Raw genomic sequence first — 18,293 nt, forward strand, 5'->3', positions numbered from 1 at the left:
AATACCATAGCCAGTTTAACTCAGTGGATAGAGCATTGGCCTGAGGACCAAAGGGCCCCGGGTTCGATTCCAGTCAAGGGCATGTACCTTGGTTGCAGGCTCCTCCCTGGCCTGGGCTCTAGTTGGAGCTTGTGCAGGAGGCAACCAATCGATGTGTTTCTCTCACATTGGTGTTTTTCTCTGTCTTTCCCTCTCTATTCCACTCTCCCTAAAAATCAATGGAAAAAAAATATTCTCGGGTGAGGACTAACAAAACAAAACAAAAACAAAAACAAAAACAAAAAAACACCTAAAACAAATGTCTAATGGAGATACAACCAGGGGCTTTGTTGGGGGCATGTGGTTCCCATAGTGCCCCATCCTTGTTGTACTGACTATACAGTTTCCAGGGCTCTACTCACAGGGAAAAGCAACTGCACAGTGACTTGGGGAAGTTGCTTTTAAGGAGAAAAGGGGCCCTAACCGGTTTGGCTCAGTGGATAGAGCGCTGGCCTGTGGACTGAGGGTCCCAGGTTCGATTCCAGTCAAGGGCATGTGCCTTGGTTGCGGCCACATCCCCAGTAGGGGGTGTGCAGGAGGCAGCTGATTGATGTTTCTAACTCTATCCCTCTCCCTTTCTGTAAAAAAATCAATAAAAAATATATATATATATATATATTTTTTTTAAAGGAGAAAAGGGTTGGTTTAGCTGATGCTAAGACATGAGGTAATACACCCAATCAACCCACACCTGCCTCCAAGAAGCTGATATAATGCCTCCCAGCCTTAACCCTTTTATAACACCTCTTTGTGTTCTTTATCCCTTGAAAGGAGTACAGCCGGTGGTATACAGTAGAGAAAAGCTAGACTCTTAAACTCAGACTCTCTGCATTTAAACCACTGCTCCTCGGTTCACTGAGCAGAGATCCCAGCAAGTGACTTCATCACTCTTTGCCTCAGTTTCCCCATCTGTAAACTGAGGATGAGGATGAGGATGAGGATGATGGTGATGAAGGTGGTGATGGTGGTAAAGATGATGGTGACGATGACAGTACCTATCTCACAGGTCGTCATGAGGAATAAATGAGTTAATAAGTGCAGGTTGCTTAGAACGGTAGTTAATATGTAGATGTTAGAGATTACTGGTTATATTGGTCAATAAACTCCTCTCTTCAGCACAATGAGAATCAACAAAGCAGGAGGTGGAATCTGGGTCTATAGGGAAGCAGTTTCAGCCTCAGGGCAAGAAGGAAGGACATCTGAGCTGGGAGGGATCTTAAAGATTAGCCTGCAAGGACTGCCCGTTTACATATGGGGCTACGAGGCGCATGGCACAGGCCTCATTGCCTCTAACAGGATCTTAAAGGCGAGTGATACACAAAAGCAAGGCACTGCTGAATTCTGTCCTCTCTCCAGCTTACTTCCTCAGTGGTGCCCTCAGGGCCCGTGGCTTCACAAGTTCCAGTCCTGCATCTCCACTACTGGATCCTCAAATTCAGTGTAACCCCCTCCTCATTTCCTACCTCTGGCAGGCATAGGGCCATGTCCCCATCTCCCAGGGTTACCTTCTTCATCTCTCTCCCAGCCCCCTTGTGCTCCCACATCCAGGAGTCCCAGTGTGCTCAATGGCTGCTCTTTCCCTCTCCCCATTCCCACCACCCAACTCCACCCCACCCCATGCCACCCTCACCCCCACCTTACCACCCAGCTTCCCCCTGAGACACTGAGGTCAGGTCCAGCGGCCGAGCTGCACCTCTCCTCTGACCAGCCCTGCATCCAGATTGCCGCCAGATGAGCCTCACTTACTCCCTCTTTCCACCTGCTCGTCCGCTGCTCAAAAGCCCTCCTCACCCCAAAGGGATGACTTCCCAACGGTGTGCCAGCGCCTCCGCCCCCTTCCTCCGCCTGCCATGCTTGTGCCGCAGCACAGCTGGACTGTTGGACATCCCTGAGCGTCCTTAAATTTTCTGCTCTTTTTTTTTTTTTTTTTTTTTTTTTTTTTTGTCGAATGCACGGCTAAAGTGGAGGCAGGCCTGCGAGGGTACAGACGGAAGCAGCTGGCTTCACGCAAAGAACACGTGGTTCCAAGAAGGTTGGGGCCGGGGCTGGGACTGCTCCCTTCCACGCGCAGCCCTTCCCCTACTCTCCTCCCTTTCAAGATGCCTGCGATGTGTTGTAACCGGGGCTTACCTGGCGGCATGGTGAGCACAGTGACCCAGGGTGCTGGCCCCGCCAGGTGGGCGAATCTCCAGCCCTAATGGCCCTCAACTGGAGAGGACCCTCAGTGCTCCCACAGGAGCAGTCCCCGAACTAGACCGCGTGCCTACCTTTTAGGTGTGCAGGGCAACAGCACAGGAACTGTCTCTTCGTTCCCAGAGTCCCCGCTCCTGCAGAGGCTTGGCTGCTCCCCTGGCGGGATTTACAAGAAAGGCCTGTGCCGAGGAGCAGCAGCCCCTCTGGTAAGGGTTCCATGGGTGCCCACAGCGCACCATCTACACACAGCCGGGCAGCCCCGGCAAACAAGGAGATTCCCTGTTTGCCTCTCCTTCAAGGACAGAAGGACAACAGCGTGGAAAATGAGGGCCTAGGGCAGCAAACATTTGTCTTAACAGCGCTGGAAAGGCAAATGGCCCCCTTCCCTGTGCCGCCCCCTTCTCCTCCCTCCACCCCCAACCCCGAGACCTGGGAGAACAATGCTTCCCGAGGGCCGGAGGCGTGGCTGGAGGGTCTGGAGCCACTTCAGCTGAAGGAGACATCGCTTTGTCCCAGAGCACTTCCAGTCGGGACCTGTGTTAATAAGCAGGACTGAATGGTTGGGATTTATTAGGTCAAGCGAGAAAGGGGATATAAAAAGGATTAAAAAAAAAAAACACCAAACTTGTATCTCTAGAATATAGGGTTAAGGGGCTCTCATTTTACACTTAATAGCTATTGCTATGGTTTGGGCAGTTGGTCATTCTGGGTGTTACCTTATCGTAATTTGCTCTAAATGGTAAGAAGCTAATATTCGAATAATAGCTGGTCCAAGTTGTAAATAGGATTTCAAACATACAGAATGCCTCAATCCCCACAGGCCCTATGCCCAGCTACCTTTGCGGTTCATGCATATATGTGTGAAATACTTAGTAATGAGATTCATATTTCCCAAACCTCTCTCTAACTCTCTAAACCCAAGATATTACTTGAGTATATTTTAGCCACGTTACTCTAATTGACCTCCCCAAGCCTCTCTCCTTATCTATAAAATGGGAATCGTAATCACTTGATTGAAGAGATGAGAAAACTAAGGGAGATAATATTTTTAGAATGGGAACTTGGTCTATTATCAGGCCTAGCTACCATGGGGAGTCTTAAAAACGTGGCCTGAACTCTCCTTCTCCTTTTCTTCCCTCTGCCATATCGCTCCTCAGAGAGCTTTGAGGGCAGCACGCTGGGCAGAGAGGGTAGGACAGCTTATTCAAAGTGCTTTTCCACTTTAAAAATATGTACTTGAAATTCTCTCAGGAAGTTATATGCCTAAAAAATTCATCACCTCTGTTCCACTTACACAAGAGCCTCATAACTAAAATATTCTCCCAATCATCTAAGAGACCATCATTTAACAGTATGTTTGATGCAGAAGTTTTATAGTTTCCTCCTGAGTGTAAAGTTTAAACATTCCAATTTGCAAAAGAGAAGTGAATTGGAATAAAGACACTCACAGAAAGCTATTTCATATCCATTAGTTATCATCTACACATCAAACACATACAACATGAAGACCAAATATACAGCATTTCCACATCTATATATAGTAATCAATGGAGTGCACAGTACAAATCTATCTTACAATAAAGTGTACAAGTTTAGGTATGGCTTTATAAATACTAACAGTAACTGTGCTAAAGGGACTCACAGGTCCAGAAGCAGACCCTGGGATGCCACCTCCACGTGAGACCCTCCTTCAGCAGATGCTAGTCATTGTGTTTGTGAAACAGATGGCGCAGGTCAATGGTTCTGGGCAGCGTCCACCCACCCGCCCACAAGCCGCTGAAATGTGGCTCCAGTACACCCGCAGTGGTCTTTCGGCCTCAGAGATCAGAAAATAAATCTGTCCATCTCCTACACATTTGAATACATGAGACTATAAACAAATAGAAAACAAACATATCAATGAGCTAATTTTGACCAGGGATTATCCAAATGTTTTTCACATTGGCACTCAAATTCTCAGGCAATACATCCAGCATTTGCATTATTTGTTTTCCCCCCTCCTTTCTTTTCTTGTTTTGCTTAAATCAGTGGATTGTGAAATCTTTCAGGAATTTTCAAGACATTCTAGAACAAGTGATCCCCAAAAAGAGAACTAAAATGAGATCTTGTAAAGGCAACATCTAATTTTTCTGGCTTCTCTTCCCCTGACCACAAATGCCTGTGTTAAGTAAAAATAATAAATGCCTTAACTAAAAGCATGCATCCACGTTTATTTTACATCCACTCTGCCACAAATGTTACATGCACACTCTTTATTCAGTTGCAGCCTTCCAGGTGCTACCTACATGCTTATCCTGCGTCTTTCTCTAAACTTTATGGCCGAGCACAGGAGAATATTCTTTGTAAATTTCTGTGTTCGCCGTGGCTTTCAGTGTACACAATATGTCAGTACAGCAGTATGGGCACATGTGTGCTTATGAGTAACTATGCGGAGGGACATGCTCAGGAAGTTTTACTGATGAGGTGAGTGAGCACAAGGATTCGGAGACCACTGGCTGCCTAGGGATGACTTGGGGTATCTCCAAACATTTTGGAGGATTCTTATATAAAAATCTACATGGCTTTGTACGTTTTATATTTATAAAATGGAAACTATGCCACAAACATTTTTGAAGACTAGAAGGAAGTGAACACTCTGGGGCAGGCCACTCAGCTGCTCCCCTGGTTTCTGGGAGTCGCTTCAGGTAGAATGATCTAAATATAACAAGACAAAGATCAGGTTGCTTCAATGCTCCCTGCCCCAGCCACCTGTATATCCATAGGCCCTCCTTCCTAAAGATTGCATTTGTTTTTTTATTTAAAGCCTGCCCTTTAGTAAGATGTCTCCATCTGGAAAACTTCAGTGTGCCTGACACACCTCTAGCCCAGCCATACCACCTGGTTGCATGAAGCCCCAGGATCTGTCATTTTCTTTGTCTCCTTCTATGCAGTGAAATTTGAATACAACCAAAGGAAAGACTGGGATCCTCACCTTCCCAACCAACACTGTCAAGAAGCCATCACCTTCTTCATCAACATTTGAGCTGTCAGACACCCTGTGTGATGCTGATCACTGGGAAAAACATATGTTTACAATAAGCATAATCCCATGAGACTGATTACGTGAAGTAAAATCACTTTGACAAGAGTCATACAAACATGTCACCCATGAAGCAGAAATCCCTCAAAATTTTGAGCACTGTCTTTAGTTTTATTGCTGCAAAATAATTTCAGATATAACTTGTTAAAGACAAAAATACAACTGTTTGGATATGGTGTATATTTTAATAAGCCAGATGTGAGATCTTGTTGAGGGACAGTGCAAGTATGAGAGAGTTCTTCCAATTCTGAATAACTATGAGAGGGGAAAAGTCGATAGATTGGGTTTTTGTTTTTGTTTTTTAAGAGGAGGGAGGTAGTACTAATGAATATCCAAAGCATTTCTCTTCTCTAGCCCTCCAGTGGGCAATTATATTATGTTCCCCTTTGCCATCTGTTTAGCCAATGCTCATTAACATGGCAATTCAGGAGCTGTTTTCAAAGCCATGGGGTAATTTTTAAAAATACTAAAAAAAAAAAAAAAAAAAAAAAAAGGGGGGGGGGTGTTAAATAAGTAAAAGTTACTCAATTGCAAAGCCATGGGGGAGGGGGGAAATGCTTGCCAATGGGGGGTGGGAGGTGAATCAGTCACAGTAACACTACTTTTCATAAATTAACTATTATCATAAATATATATTGCCCTACAATTATTAACTTGTTTCAAAAATATTTAAAGCTATAATTAGGGACAGCAGCAGTTTTTAAATATTCAAAAAGGACAGCAAGCTCATTGCTGAAATATTTAATTGTGTGCAGAACACCAAAGCACTGTGTCCATCTCTCGCTCGGGAAAACTTGTTTCCCCACTGGAATGACAGGGAGGGTTGGTACTGGCGAGACCACATCCACATTATTTGCTTTATTGTTGCAATGATCTCCTTTATTTGTGTACAAATTTATGATCTGAGGCAACAGTCCATCCATTTGAAATTTGAGCGCCTTAATTTGTCATGGTCCAGCCAATAGCAGTTTCAGAGAGCATTGGTTTGGGGACAAGTTCTCTGCTTTGGCAAGAGCCAGGATGATTGAAGTGGTCACAGTCAACCCCAAATCAGCTTTCCTTCCAGCTGCTTTTCCGTATTCTCTGTGACCACCTCTAAGGGGCGTGGCCCATATGTGGCTGGCTCCTAAATTTCTGGTGAAGAATTCAAATGTCAAAAATCCTGTCACTGGCAGGAGTTCTGCAGGCAAGGGGCACCTCCTGCTCCTCTCACCAAGGACCCTTTTGAACTTTGAGTTTCACCCAGACCACTGGAAGCAACGGAATAAAAGTCAAGCACTCCACAATCCCACACAATTGACCCCTAGACCTACTAAACTGAGTGGCCAGAGCTCAGCATTTAGACTCAGATGTATTTGCCATTGAATGTATTACCATCAGTTCTTATTTAACTTAAACAGCACTGCATGTAAAGGAGGACAAGCTGGATCATAGTCAGGAACAAATAAGTAACTTCACCCTGTAAAAAAGCAGAAAAAGAAGGAAGGAGGAAGAAGGAAAAAGAAAGAAGAAAAAGGAAGAGAAAAGAGAGAAGAGAGGAGGAGAGGGAGGAACCTAAGTCACCATCCTTTTATTGAAAATACACTCAACAATTGTCATAAGAATGGATGAATGAATGAATGAATGAATGAATGAATGAATGAACAAATGAATACAGGAAAGCCTGCGTGTGTAGACCTTTTTCCTGTGAGGAAAAAATCCAGCCGCTTCCCTCCACCTCAGCCCCTGCCAGTCAGCCTGCCCATGCAGAAGTGATGGGTTTCAGGGTTTAAATGAAGCTCGCCTGGCCCTGAACTGATTTTGATAAGTAGACCTTTTAGATGATTAAAAAATACATGACAATGGTGACAACAAAATCCTGTCACTTTCAAAATGCCTAATCTGTCAAAACAAAGATATTCTCTCAATTAATGTAAGCCAACTCTTCCTCCTTCCTGCCTTACCACTCAGAACATAATCAATGGGAATAATAATAGAGATTACTGTTTTATTTTTTGCTAATTCTCACCTGAGAATCCCCTCCCCCGCAATGATATTTAGAGAGTGGAACGGAGGGGTGGAGGAGAGAAACATTGATGCAAGAGAGACACATCAATTAGTTGCCTCCTACATGCACCCTGACCAGGACCAAGGATCAAACCCACAATCCAGGTACATGCCCTTGACCAGAGATCAAACCTCGACCCCTCAGTGAATGGGCCAACACTACCCACTGAGCACATGGGCCAGGGTGAGATTACTTTTGCTTGCATATCCCATTCCTATTTTTCTCCTCTCGGGATGTGTTTAAGGCAAGAAAGAACGAACACTAACAAGTTTTAAAAACTCTTTAGAAGAAAGCTTCTTCAGCTGGGGTCATTTGAACCCCTTAAGAAATCCACAGGTAATTTAAAAAGGTTTCTGGCCCTGACTGTTTTGTCTCAGTGGATAGAGTGTCAGCCTGTGGACTGAAGGGTCCAGGGTTTGATTCCGGTCAAGGGTATGTACCTTGGTTGTGGGCACATCCCCAGTGGGAGGTGTGCAGGAGGCAGCTGATTGATGTTTCTCTCTCACTGATGTTTCTGGTTCTCTATCCCTCTCCCTTCCTCTCTGTAAAAAAATCAATAAAACATATATTTAAAAATAAATAAATAAATAAATAAATAAAAATGTTTCTGAATCTCCTAAACTTATTATATAAATTACATATATTTACACGTGTGTATTTTTTTGGGAAAAGGGTATAGGACTTTCATTAGGTTAGCGATGGAGTGAGTCCCTGACACAAACATTCACTTGAAAGTACTACCTCCTAGCAGGGGCCCCTTTCTGAGCATACCTTCCCCCTGCAGCCTTCCAGGGAGGAAATGATGAATGTCGTGTTTCTAGATTATGAGCTGAGATGCCTTCTTGCAGAACCAAAAAAGCTGGGCCTTGACAAGTGGATATAGGTTTGGCCAGTGGAGAGGAAGGGCAGGCATTTCATGGCTTATAGGAAGGAGCCCCAGGAGACAAAGTGAATAAAGACCAAGCCAGTTTGGCTCAGTGGATAGAGAGTCAGCCTGCGGACCAAAGGGTCCTGGGTTTGATTCCGGTCAAGGGCACATACCTTGGTTGCAGGCTCCTCCCCGCCCCTAGCCTTAGGCAGGGTGTGTGCAGGAGGCAGCCAATCGATGTGTTTCTCTTACATCAATGTTTCTCTCCCTTTCCCTCTCTCATCCACTCTCTCTAAAAGATCAATGGAAAAATATCCTCTGGTGAGGATTAACAACAAAAAAAGAGGTGAGCAGACCAAGCCCTAAGGACTGACCCTCATACGGAAGCAGTATGGCACCCCACAAGGGCCAGAGCTTTTTACAAAGATTGACCTAGTGGGGATAGGGGGACTGGAGCAGGGAAGTGGCCCAGCACGTGCAAGAGGCTACTGCAGAGGTCTAGCCAGAAGAGAATGCCCTGACATGAAGGTGCCATGACCGTTCTGTTCACTACTCTAAATCCAGTGTGCATCCCAGGGTCAGGACAGGGCAGGTGTTCAGTGGATAGTGAGCATATGGGTGTGGATGCTTTAAAAGATGCATAACAAAGAATGAGGAGTACTGGTGACTTGGGTTCCATCTTGGTATCATTCAGAGCCTAGCGGTGCCTTGCACAGAGTGGATACTGAAGAAAGGTCTCCTGAATTGGCCTGGACCAGATTGAACAGACAGACCTGGGGAACAAGGGTGGGGGAGGAGTCCCGGCCCTCTCCAAGAGGCTGGGATGAGCTAGTTCTAGGGACATCTAGGAGTGACCTCTCAGAGAGTGTGTATTTAAAAGGAAATCAAGTCAAAGTGGTTAATGCCAAGAACCATCAAAGGCAAGGTGAAAGATCTGTTTCTGGTCCTGCCCTGCAAGTATTTGTGACACTGAGCCAATAATGCCCTCAGGGCTCTCTTGGAAGGAGCTTTCTAGAGATCATCCATGCCTAGCTATACATTTCTGTGATCCAACACTCACTCTCAAATAATCCAAGCAAGACAATGAGGCTAATCCTCAAGACTTCCTTTCTTGAACTCTAGCATATCCTATTACCCCGGTACCCATAGGAGGGGTTCACTGAGGACCAGACAGCTGCTGTGATTCATGACCCAGTTGCTCTAAGTCTGTGATCAGTCTTCTGGGTAGCCCGTGGCCTTGGTAATGTCACCATTCACAATTCATTATGTTACAACAGAATGTTAAACTCTAACAATATAGTTCAATTCTGCAATAAATTTATATTGTCCTTGTATCTACTCTGATTTGTACAAAACATACTACTGCTGCTCATTAATCCTGATGAGTCAGAACAGGGAGGGTGAAGAGATGTGGATAGACAGAACTTATGTTCACAATGAGAGGTGACACAGGACTGGTGGCCTCTGGGTCTTCTGTCCAACCAACACCATGTTAGCATTAAAGAGCCACTTCCTTAAGTTACCGTCCAGTAAAAAGAAACACAGAAGTTGAACAAGTGAGCCAGATGACCAAAATGTCCCCTAATTTTTTATGTTAATTTTTGTAATAAATAGCACCTGTTCATCAAATTGGAAACACTTCAAATCTGGATAGTTTAAGAATGAACCACATAAAATTAAAGCCCTCCCAATAAAAACTAAGTCATTACCCACCACAGTGATTTTGTCTTGGTTATTTCGTTGCCATAACATATACTGAGGGTAATGGGGGAGAGGGGGTTGGGGGGAGACCTTCTAGGATTCCAAATCAAATTACACCCACAAAATTGTTGATGCCCTAGTCATGAGCTGTCACGGCAGCACCCAAGCCTCCAGTACAATGTCCATTCAAGCTCCTATGGGAGTTACCTGGATAGACTAACTGTGACATAACTTCACTCTGAATGTTGGCTCTCCATGTACTTGCCCTCCAAGTACAAGACAATAAAGAACATATGTGCATCTACAGACTTGTAACTTAATCATTCTTGGAGTGAAGGTACATCCAACAATGCTATACAGAAAGGATAAATTATAGACAAAATTTCAAACACAAGTCTTTCCAGCTGAGGATGGAGAAAGGGCGACAGTCTTGGTGGAGCCAGGCCCACAGTCCACCTGTTCATCACATTCACATTTCCAGTAGCTTCCCTTGTCACACAGAACTGCCTCCAGCTGGCTTGAAGACATACTTGCTAGAGAAAAGAGAGGCAAACAGTCCTCCCAAATGATGCTGGAGACCGGAAAAAAAAACACACCAAACATAGGCTTATCCATTCTTATCTTCACCACATTCTCATTAGGCATCAAACAGTCCTCTCAAAAATGAATCATTTTGATAAGATATGAGCGACAAAGTTATCTGTAGAATAAGAATTTCTAACAGGCCGAAACCGGTTTGGCTCAGTGGTAGAGCGTCGGTCTGTGGACTGAAAGGTCCCAGGTTCAATTCTGGCCAAGGACATGTATATACATTGGTTGCAGGCACATCCCCGGTAGGGAGTATGCAAGAGGCAGCTGGTCGATGTTTCTCTCTCATCGACGTTTCTAGCTCTCTATCTTTCTCCCTTCCTCTCTGTAAAAAAAAAAAAAAAAAAAAAAAAAAAAAAAAAAAAAAAAAATCAATAAAAAAAATATTAAAAAAAAAAAAAAAATGAATTTCTAACAGGTATTTCAACATTTCTTCCTTGTTCCATATCTCCTAAACCAAGCATGTCAAACTCAAAGGCCAACACGGGCCAAATACAATAAATGAGGCCTGAGGGCTGAGACTGACATGCTTGCCCTACATAGTTGCTTAAATGGTAAACAGCTTCAAAACCTCGCCCTCTTTACCTCTGTGCATCCTCGGTATTTGAAGATTGTTTTTGCAAAAGCTATATTCAGAGAGTCCTTTTGAAGTAAAGTACATGAACTTCTCAGATGAAATTGCTGTCTTTCAAGAAGTGCCTCTTCCACCCCATAATGAATAGTCCTTACCTCACCAGTTGGTTGTGATCAGAAGCCAAGCAGTTTAGTTTCCAGCTGCAAATCTTAACACTGACTCTATTCGCCCAAATCCATGGCTGCCGCCCCAGGATCTTCACCCCAGATATCACTGGAAATGTCTTAAGTCAACATAGACTGTGTCTTCCAAGATGGAGGGCCTCCATAAATACAGAATTCATGGGCTCTCTGGGGAGGGCGGGAGTAGGGGAGGGAATGAATGGAAGATTCCTAAGAAACATTAAAATTTGTCCTCAGCACTGCGTTCCTCTCACTGGACAACAACCGAGAACACCAGAAAGGGTGCATTAACAAAAGTGCATAAAGTCTACACTGCACAAAGTGCTTTGACGCTTGTAACATGATCCTCTTTCTCCTTCCCCTTTTCAATACCTCTTGCGAGGTTTGTTTTCAAACAGACATCACAAGTTGGCTAGCTTCCGCTTACAAAAATCAATCAAATACGTTCCCTTCCCCTCCATTAAGCCCATCATATTCCTGAACTTTACCCCCGCCAAATAAATCAAACTCCTAATATTCAGGAATCAGCCAAGGGCACATCCCAGGGTGCGTTCAGGCAATGGAAGGAAGATGTTTCTGCAAACAGACAGAATTAAAGACCACCTGTAGCTGTGGATGATTTGTAAAAATGTGTCCAAGTTTTTCCTTCAACAAAAGATTTCAATTCAAGCAACGTCACCAAGAGGCACGATGACAGGGGCCTGGCTGTGTCTTGGTGTGTGTCATCGGATCGGCTTTTTGGAGGGACTGCAGTGGCTACTGCCTGGGTGTGGAATTCCTTTGCCCTCAAATCTTCAAATGTATGAAGAGCACAATAAAGAATAAAATGTTGTGTTTATGTCACACCTCTTCCAAGAGGTTTAGAGCGCCACATGGAACCCCACGAATCCTCACAACACCCCCGTGAGGTAGGTAGGTGGAGAGTATTGTTATCCCCACTTTACAGGTGGGGGGAAAGAGGCACACAAGAATAAGAGATTTGCCCCAAATCACACAGCTGGTCACTGGCAGGGCTTAGGATACAACGTATACTGATTAGCACCTGGCACAGTGCTTCGCACATAGTAGGTGTTCGCTGAATATCTATGGATTTTATTTGACTTATACCTCAACATACAATATACACACATAGAATACCGCCACAGAACATTCATCTCCTACAGCTTTCTTCTGACGACATCTCTCATTCCTTCAAGCCCTGGTGGATGGAGGATGTTCAAGAATTCATCTCACAACGAGGCCCTCAGGCTGGAGAGGATCGACCTACACTATCGGAGGGAAACCTGCCCTTGCACACCCGGTCCACCTCACAATATTAGTTTTCTAATGAAAACAAAAATGGATTTCAGGAGCCATGCTGACATTTTGTTTGCCTGTTAGTTTGCGAGGGAGCCATCTGAGCGGCTCTGTGTTCTGTGTGTACAAAAGAGAAGTAGGCTGCCCTCGGCCAGTTGCTTGTGAGAAGGGTGCCGGGCACGGAGACCTCCTCCCGGCCCCGGTGGCTCTCTCCCTGGGCACCCAGCCCGACTCAGGCGGCGGCGGCGGCAGCTCCAGCAGAACGGCCCGTGAAGCTGTGTCACTTGCAAGGTTCGTGCTCTATGTAGTCATCCATGTCCACGTCGGAATCAAAGAGCGAGTGTCCGGTGAAATCCGTGTCTGGGGTTCTGGAAAAACTGTTCTCTGCGCCCTCGTCCTCGAAGGTCTCTGTCCTTGAGTAAAGGCTGAAATCCAGCAGAGGCGTGTGGGTCTTGCTGCCCTCGCTGCTCTCCTCCGACTCGTAGATGGTGTTGTCGTCGTCGTGGTGCCACTCGGGCCAGAACTTCCTCCGGATCCTCTCGCAGTACATGGCCAGGTTGATGAGCTCACCTGCAGGGCGGCAAGGACAGCCAGGGTTAGCTCTCAGGGCCAGCCATCTGCCTGCGCTGGGCTTTCTGGGGAATGTGGGAGAATGGGGTGGGGTAGACATTAAAAATGTTTTCAAGCCCGGCCTGCATGGTTCAGTGGTTGGATGTTGACCCGTAGACCAGGAGATCACAGTTCAGTCACAGATCAATTGCCAGTCTGAGCCCAAACTCTGGGTTTGGGGCTCAGATCCCCGGTAGGGGGCATGCAGGAAGCAGCCGATCAAATGATTCCTTCTCATCAGTGTTGTTTCCGTCTCCCTCTCCCCCTCTCCCTCTTCCTCCCCCTCCTTTTTCTTCTCTCCCTCCCTCTTCCTCTCTCTCTCTCTAAAATCAATCAAATATGGTAGGAGGATCCAAGATGGCTGCTCGGGTATACACCTAGCCGCAGCAGCTCACAACAATTTCAAAGGAATACAACTAAAATGTAGAGTGGACATTGCCCAGAGCTACAGGTAGTCGACTGACTGAAAACTCTACAATAGGAAGGAGGGAGAAAACCAGAAGGAAAATCAGAGGAGCTGAAAAAAAGCCTAAGGTACGGAGACATGCTGCGCGCTCGCACGCACGCGCGCGCGGAGAGGTCGCAGCCGGAGAGGAGGAGAGGGCTGGGTGCTGCCTGGCGTTCCCTAGCAGGAAGGAAATAGAACCCCCAGCCTGGGCTGAACCCCCGAACCGGCAGCGCTGAGCCCCAAGTTATGTGCCAGACCCTGGGGACCCAGGCTCCGGCAGGGGGAGACAATCCCGGGGGATGGCGAAATGCGGGGCCCCCGGAGTCGCGCGCACATGGCGCGCAGAGGACTGAATGTTGACTCTGATGCTGGATTACCCTAGCCGGAAGAAACAAAGCCTCCGGCGGCAGCTCTGAGCCTCAGTCCAGACCTCCCCGAACTCCAGGTCTGGGCCAGTCCCTGGGGACCCAGGCTCGGGCAGGGGGAGACGGGGCTGTGAGGTGGAGTCCTGGGAGCGCGGCGAAAGGCCGAGCCCCCGGAGCCACGCACACTGTGCGCAGAGGACAGTCTGTTGACTCTGATCCTGGACTCCCCTAGTGGGAGGGAGAAAGAAAGCTCCAGACTGGAGGAACGCCACGAGGAGCAGGAGCCCCTGCCGGACACCGGCCAGCTGGGCGCCAGCAAGGAGCCGGGCGACGGGGCCCCCAGTGGGGGGGGTGCCCCTGAGCCTTCGACTGCTGAGCGCCGGCAACGGAGCCAAGGACGGGGGCTGCTTCCTGGGCGGCGCCGACCCCGGCAACAGGCTGGAGCAGCGCCGGAGCCCGCGGAGAACAAAGGGGTGCCACAGGCCAACCTGCTGAGCTCCCAGGACAAGGAGGAAGAAACCAAAGAAGTTCTCAATGTGAAGAAATCAAGTGAGAGCAAATGATAGTAAAATTACTTAAGAAAGAATACAAAGAAGATCTTGAAAAATCAAAGACTAAGTCAGAACTCAACGCACCAGCCAACATTGCAACATAAATGCGTTTTGTTGTTTTTTTTAAAAAAAAGAAAAAAAAAAAGAAGAGAAAAAAGGGACAGAATGTTGGAACAGCGGCGACCAGGCCTAGAGTGGCCAGGCACAAGGCAGTGGCAGCTGGGCCCGGAGCAGCAGTGGCCAGGCCCCAGAACAGCAGCAGCCAGAACAAGAGCATCAACGGCCAGCACTGGAGCAGCCAGACCTGGGGCAGTGGCAGCCAGGCCTGAGGCAGAGGCGGCCAAGCCCAGGGTGGCCAGTCCAGGAACACCCAGACACGGAGTGGCTGGGCCCGGAGAAGCCCGGCCCAGAGCAGCCGGGTTGGGAGCAGCCAGGCCCAGAACAGCAGTAGACAACCACGAAGAATCCAGGCTGGGAGCGGCCAGGCCCGGAGCAGCCGGGTCTTGTACGGCCAGGCCCGGAGCAACAGCTGCCAGGCTGGGAGCGGCCAGGCCCGGAGCAGCCGGGTCTGGTGCGACCAGGCCAGGAGCAGCGGCTGCCAGGCTGGGAGCGGCCAGGCCCGGAGCAGCCGGGTCTGGTGCGGCCAGGCCAGGAGCAGCGGCTGCCAGGCTGGGAGCGGCCAGGCCCGGAGCAGCCGGGTCTGGTGCGGCCAGGCCAGGAGCAATGGCTGCCAGGCTGGGAGCGGCCAGGCCCGGAGCGGCCCGGAGCGGCCGGGACCGGAGCAACCGGTCCCAGAGCAGCCGGGTCGGGTGCGGCCAGGCCTGTAGCAGCAACAGCCAAGTCCAGAGCAACTAGGTCGGGAGCGGCAGTGACCAGACCCGGAGCAGCTGGTTGTGGAACGAACCAGAGCAACAGAGGCCAGGCCCGGAGCAGCCAGGCCCGAAACAGCTCGCTCCTCGCCTGTACCTGCCCACGGCTGCCTCTCAGACATGGCTGGAAACTTTTGCGGGAACTTGAGGGTCTGCTGAATCAAGTGATGAAGGCTTAGATCTGGATGTGTTGAGTTAGTATAGCGCTGGGGTGTTGATCTGTAAGTGCCTTGGGTGGGGCCTGGATGAGGCTGGTTGACCTATTTGGAAATGTCTTTTGTGTGAAGTGTATCATTGGGCATGTGGAGGTATTATTGATATGAGATAATGCTAAGTAACAGATTTACTATCTGAAAAGGGATTTACTATCGGGGAAAGGGAGGGAGGAAGAGACTGAACATAAACTGTGCACCTATGGATGAGGACAATGGGGGATGGGGAGGGGGCGGAGGGTGGGGTGGGAACCTGGTGGAGGGGGGAAGAAATGAGGAACCTTTGTAATAATATGAACAATAAAGATTGATTTGAAAATAAATAAATAAAAAAAATAAATAAAAAAAATAAAAAATAAAAAAAATAAAAATCAATCAAATATACTTTAAAAAAATTTTCCCACAGAGGAACTGTCAAAATGTTTAGACTTTCTACACATAATAAGAAAGGTGAGTGGGGAAAGGTAAATTCAGCGAGGGGCTAGATGAAATTTAGGAGTGAGTTTAATGGTGATGAGAAATTGGGAATGGGTAGTTTATCTGAAATAGCAGCTAAACTACCATCATTTGGCTTTGTGAGGCATTTTATTATTTTATGTTTGCTTCAACTGGTTCATATGTAAATTAATTTATAGTCCATGAAAATATACCAACTGTCAATTGGATTAAACCAGCCAGAAGTAATCATTCATTCTATAAATATTTGTAGAGTTATTACAGGCTGAGCATCATGCCAAGTACCAAGTGGTTAACAAATGTTATGTTAGGAGGGAAACTTTGCTCTAAATAACCATCAAAAGGATAACTCAGAATTGTCTCTATGGATTTTTTTTTCATTTTTTAAATTACATTCCACAGCTGCACCCACGATTGGGTTCTCATTCAGTGACTGGACTACTTCTTCTCCACGTGAATCAAAGGAACATGGTTAAACTGCTAAAATCATCCAGGGATTTGTCTGAAACACAAGATAATATTTGGCTTTCCTTTTCTAATTTCAAGTAAGGAAGGAAGAGGGTGAGTTTTTGCCTTCAATCCACCAGGTGGCAACATTGCTTATAAACATGTAATTTGTCACTGTCTTATAGAACTTCATTGCCCTAAAAATATTCTTAGGATGTTTAGTTTTTAAAAGTTATATAATAAAGCCCAGCCAGCATGGCTCAGTGGTTGAGTGTTGAGCTATGATCCCAGGAGGTCATGGTTCAATTCCTGGTCAGGGTACATGTTAGGATTGTAGGCTCAATCCCCAGTGGGGTGTGCAGGAAGCACCTGATCAATGATTCCCCTTCATCACTGTTTTTATCTAGCTCTCCCTCAATTTACACTAATAAAAGAGAAACATGCAAATTACCATCACTCCACTACTCCCAACAGCCACTCAGAGTGAGTATGCATATTGACCTGAAAAGATGGCAGCAGTCCCACCCCCCCCAGATACTCCAGGCCTGTGGGAGTCGGAGAAGTTGGGTGCCAGTGCCTGAGGCTGACTGCAGCCAGGGAGACAAAGAATCCGCCTGCCCCGTGGTCCCAGGCCGCAGCCAGCTGGAGAAGTTGCCCACACTGCATCCCAGGGAAGACAGAGAAGCCGCCTGCCTGAGGTCCAGTGCCAGCCAGCATCTACGGCTGGCTACAGCCAGGTAGACAGAGCAGCCGCCCACCCTGCAGTCCGGGCACCAGTACCTACGGCTAGCTGTGGCCCAGAAGATAGAGAAGCTGCCCACCCTGCAGTCCCAGGCACCAGCACTTGCGGCTGTAGCCCAGGTGAAGCCACCTGCCCACCATCCCCTGTGGCTGCAGCCGGGCTGGGCACCTATGGCTGACCAGAGGGAGGGAAGCCCAAATCCCGGGTGCTTCTGGTCGGCTGGAGGAGGGAATCCTGGGTCCCGGATGCAGGGCCAAGGCAGAGGTGGTTAAGGCCAATCAAGCCAGCAGGGGAGCAGTTAGGGACAATCAGGCTGGCAGGTAGAAGCAGTTAAGTTATTGCCCTAACCTGTCTGCCTGATTGTCCCCAGTTAGGGACAATCAGGCAGACAGGTGAGCGGTTAAGAGCCAGCAGTTCTGGATTGTGAGAGGGATGTCTGACAGGGTGCAGGCCAACCAAAGGACTTGTATGCATGCAAATGAGCATAACCAATAGACACAGGATGGGGTGGGGTGGGTGGGAGGGCTTGTGCAAGGGGGTGGGGGCAGCTGAGGAGAGGTCAGTGGTGGGGGGGAGAGACTTATGTAATACATTTTTGACAATAAAGAATTTAAATTAAAAAATATATATTTAAAAGTTATATAAATATTAACTTATTGTGTAGATGGGTAATCCATATTTCATTGTAGAAAAATAGACAATATAAACAAAAAAATAAAAGAATTATCAATAATCCCATTTTCCATAATATTTTCATTTACATTCTTCCAGAATTATATATAGTATTTATATATATTTACATTTGCTGTATAACATTTACTACATATTTTGTTACCTAGCCTACTTTTTTCCACTTAACAAAGTACAATTAAAATCCCTCAATTTCACACTATCACCACCTTGATAATTGCATAGTATTTCATTATACAGATGTACCATAGTTTCACTTTGCTATTACCAATCTCCTATCACAGGCCAATTAGGTTGTTTCTGTATAAATAGTCTATTAATTATAGTCTATAACAAC

General features: G+C 46.9%; 1 protein-coding gene across 3 annotated transcripts in view; it reads right to left on the reverse strand.

Annotated features, from left to right (window-relative positions):
• Positions 1 to 5,838: 5,838 nt before the first annotated feature.
• FAXC (failed axon connections homolog, metaxin like GST domain containing) overlaps positions 5,839 to 18,293 on the reverse strand; it is a 59,499-nt gene continuing 47,044 nt past the window's right edge. For 2 of the 3 annotated variants that reach the window (XM_084889384.1, XM_084889383.1), the window contains exons 7-8: positions 11,245 to 13,137; positions 5,839 to 10,498 (exon numbers count right to left, since the gene is read on the reverse strand). In XM_084889384.1, coding sequence (XP_084745510.1) covers positions 12,848 to 13,137 — 290 coding nt within the window. In that variant the 3' untranslated portion in view covers positions 5,839 to 10,498; positions 11,245 to 12,847. The remainder of the gene's footprint in view (positions 10,499 to 11,244; positions 13,138 to 18,293) is intronic. The other variant, XM_084889382.1, reaches the window with a different exon arrangement.

The sequence above is a fragment of the Pipistrellus hanaki genome, assembly GCF_964339955.1.
Source record: "Pipistrellus hanaki genome assembly, chromosome: 7".
Classification (NCBI taxonomy): Eukaryota; Metazoa; Chordata; class Mammalia; order Chiroptera; family Vespertilionidae; genus Pipistrellus; species Pipistrellus hanaki.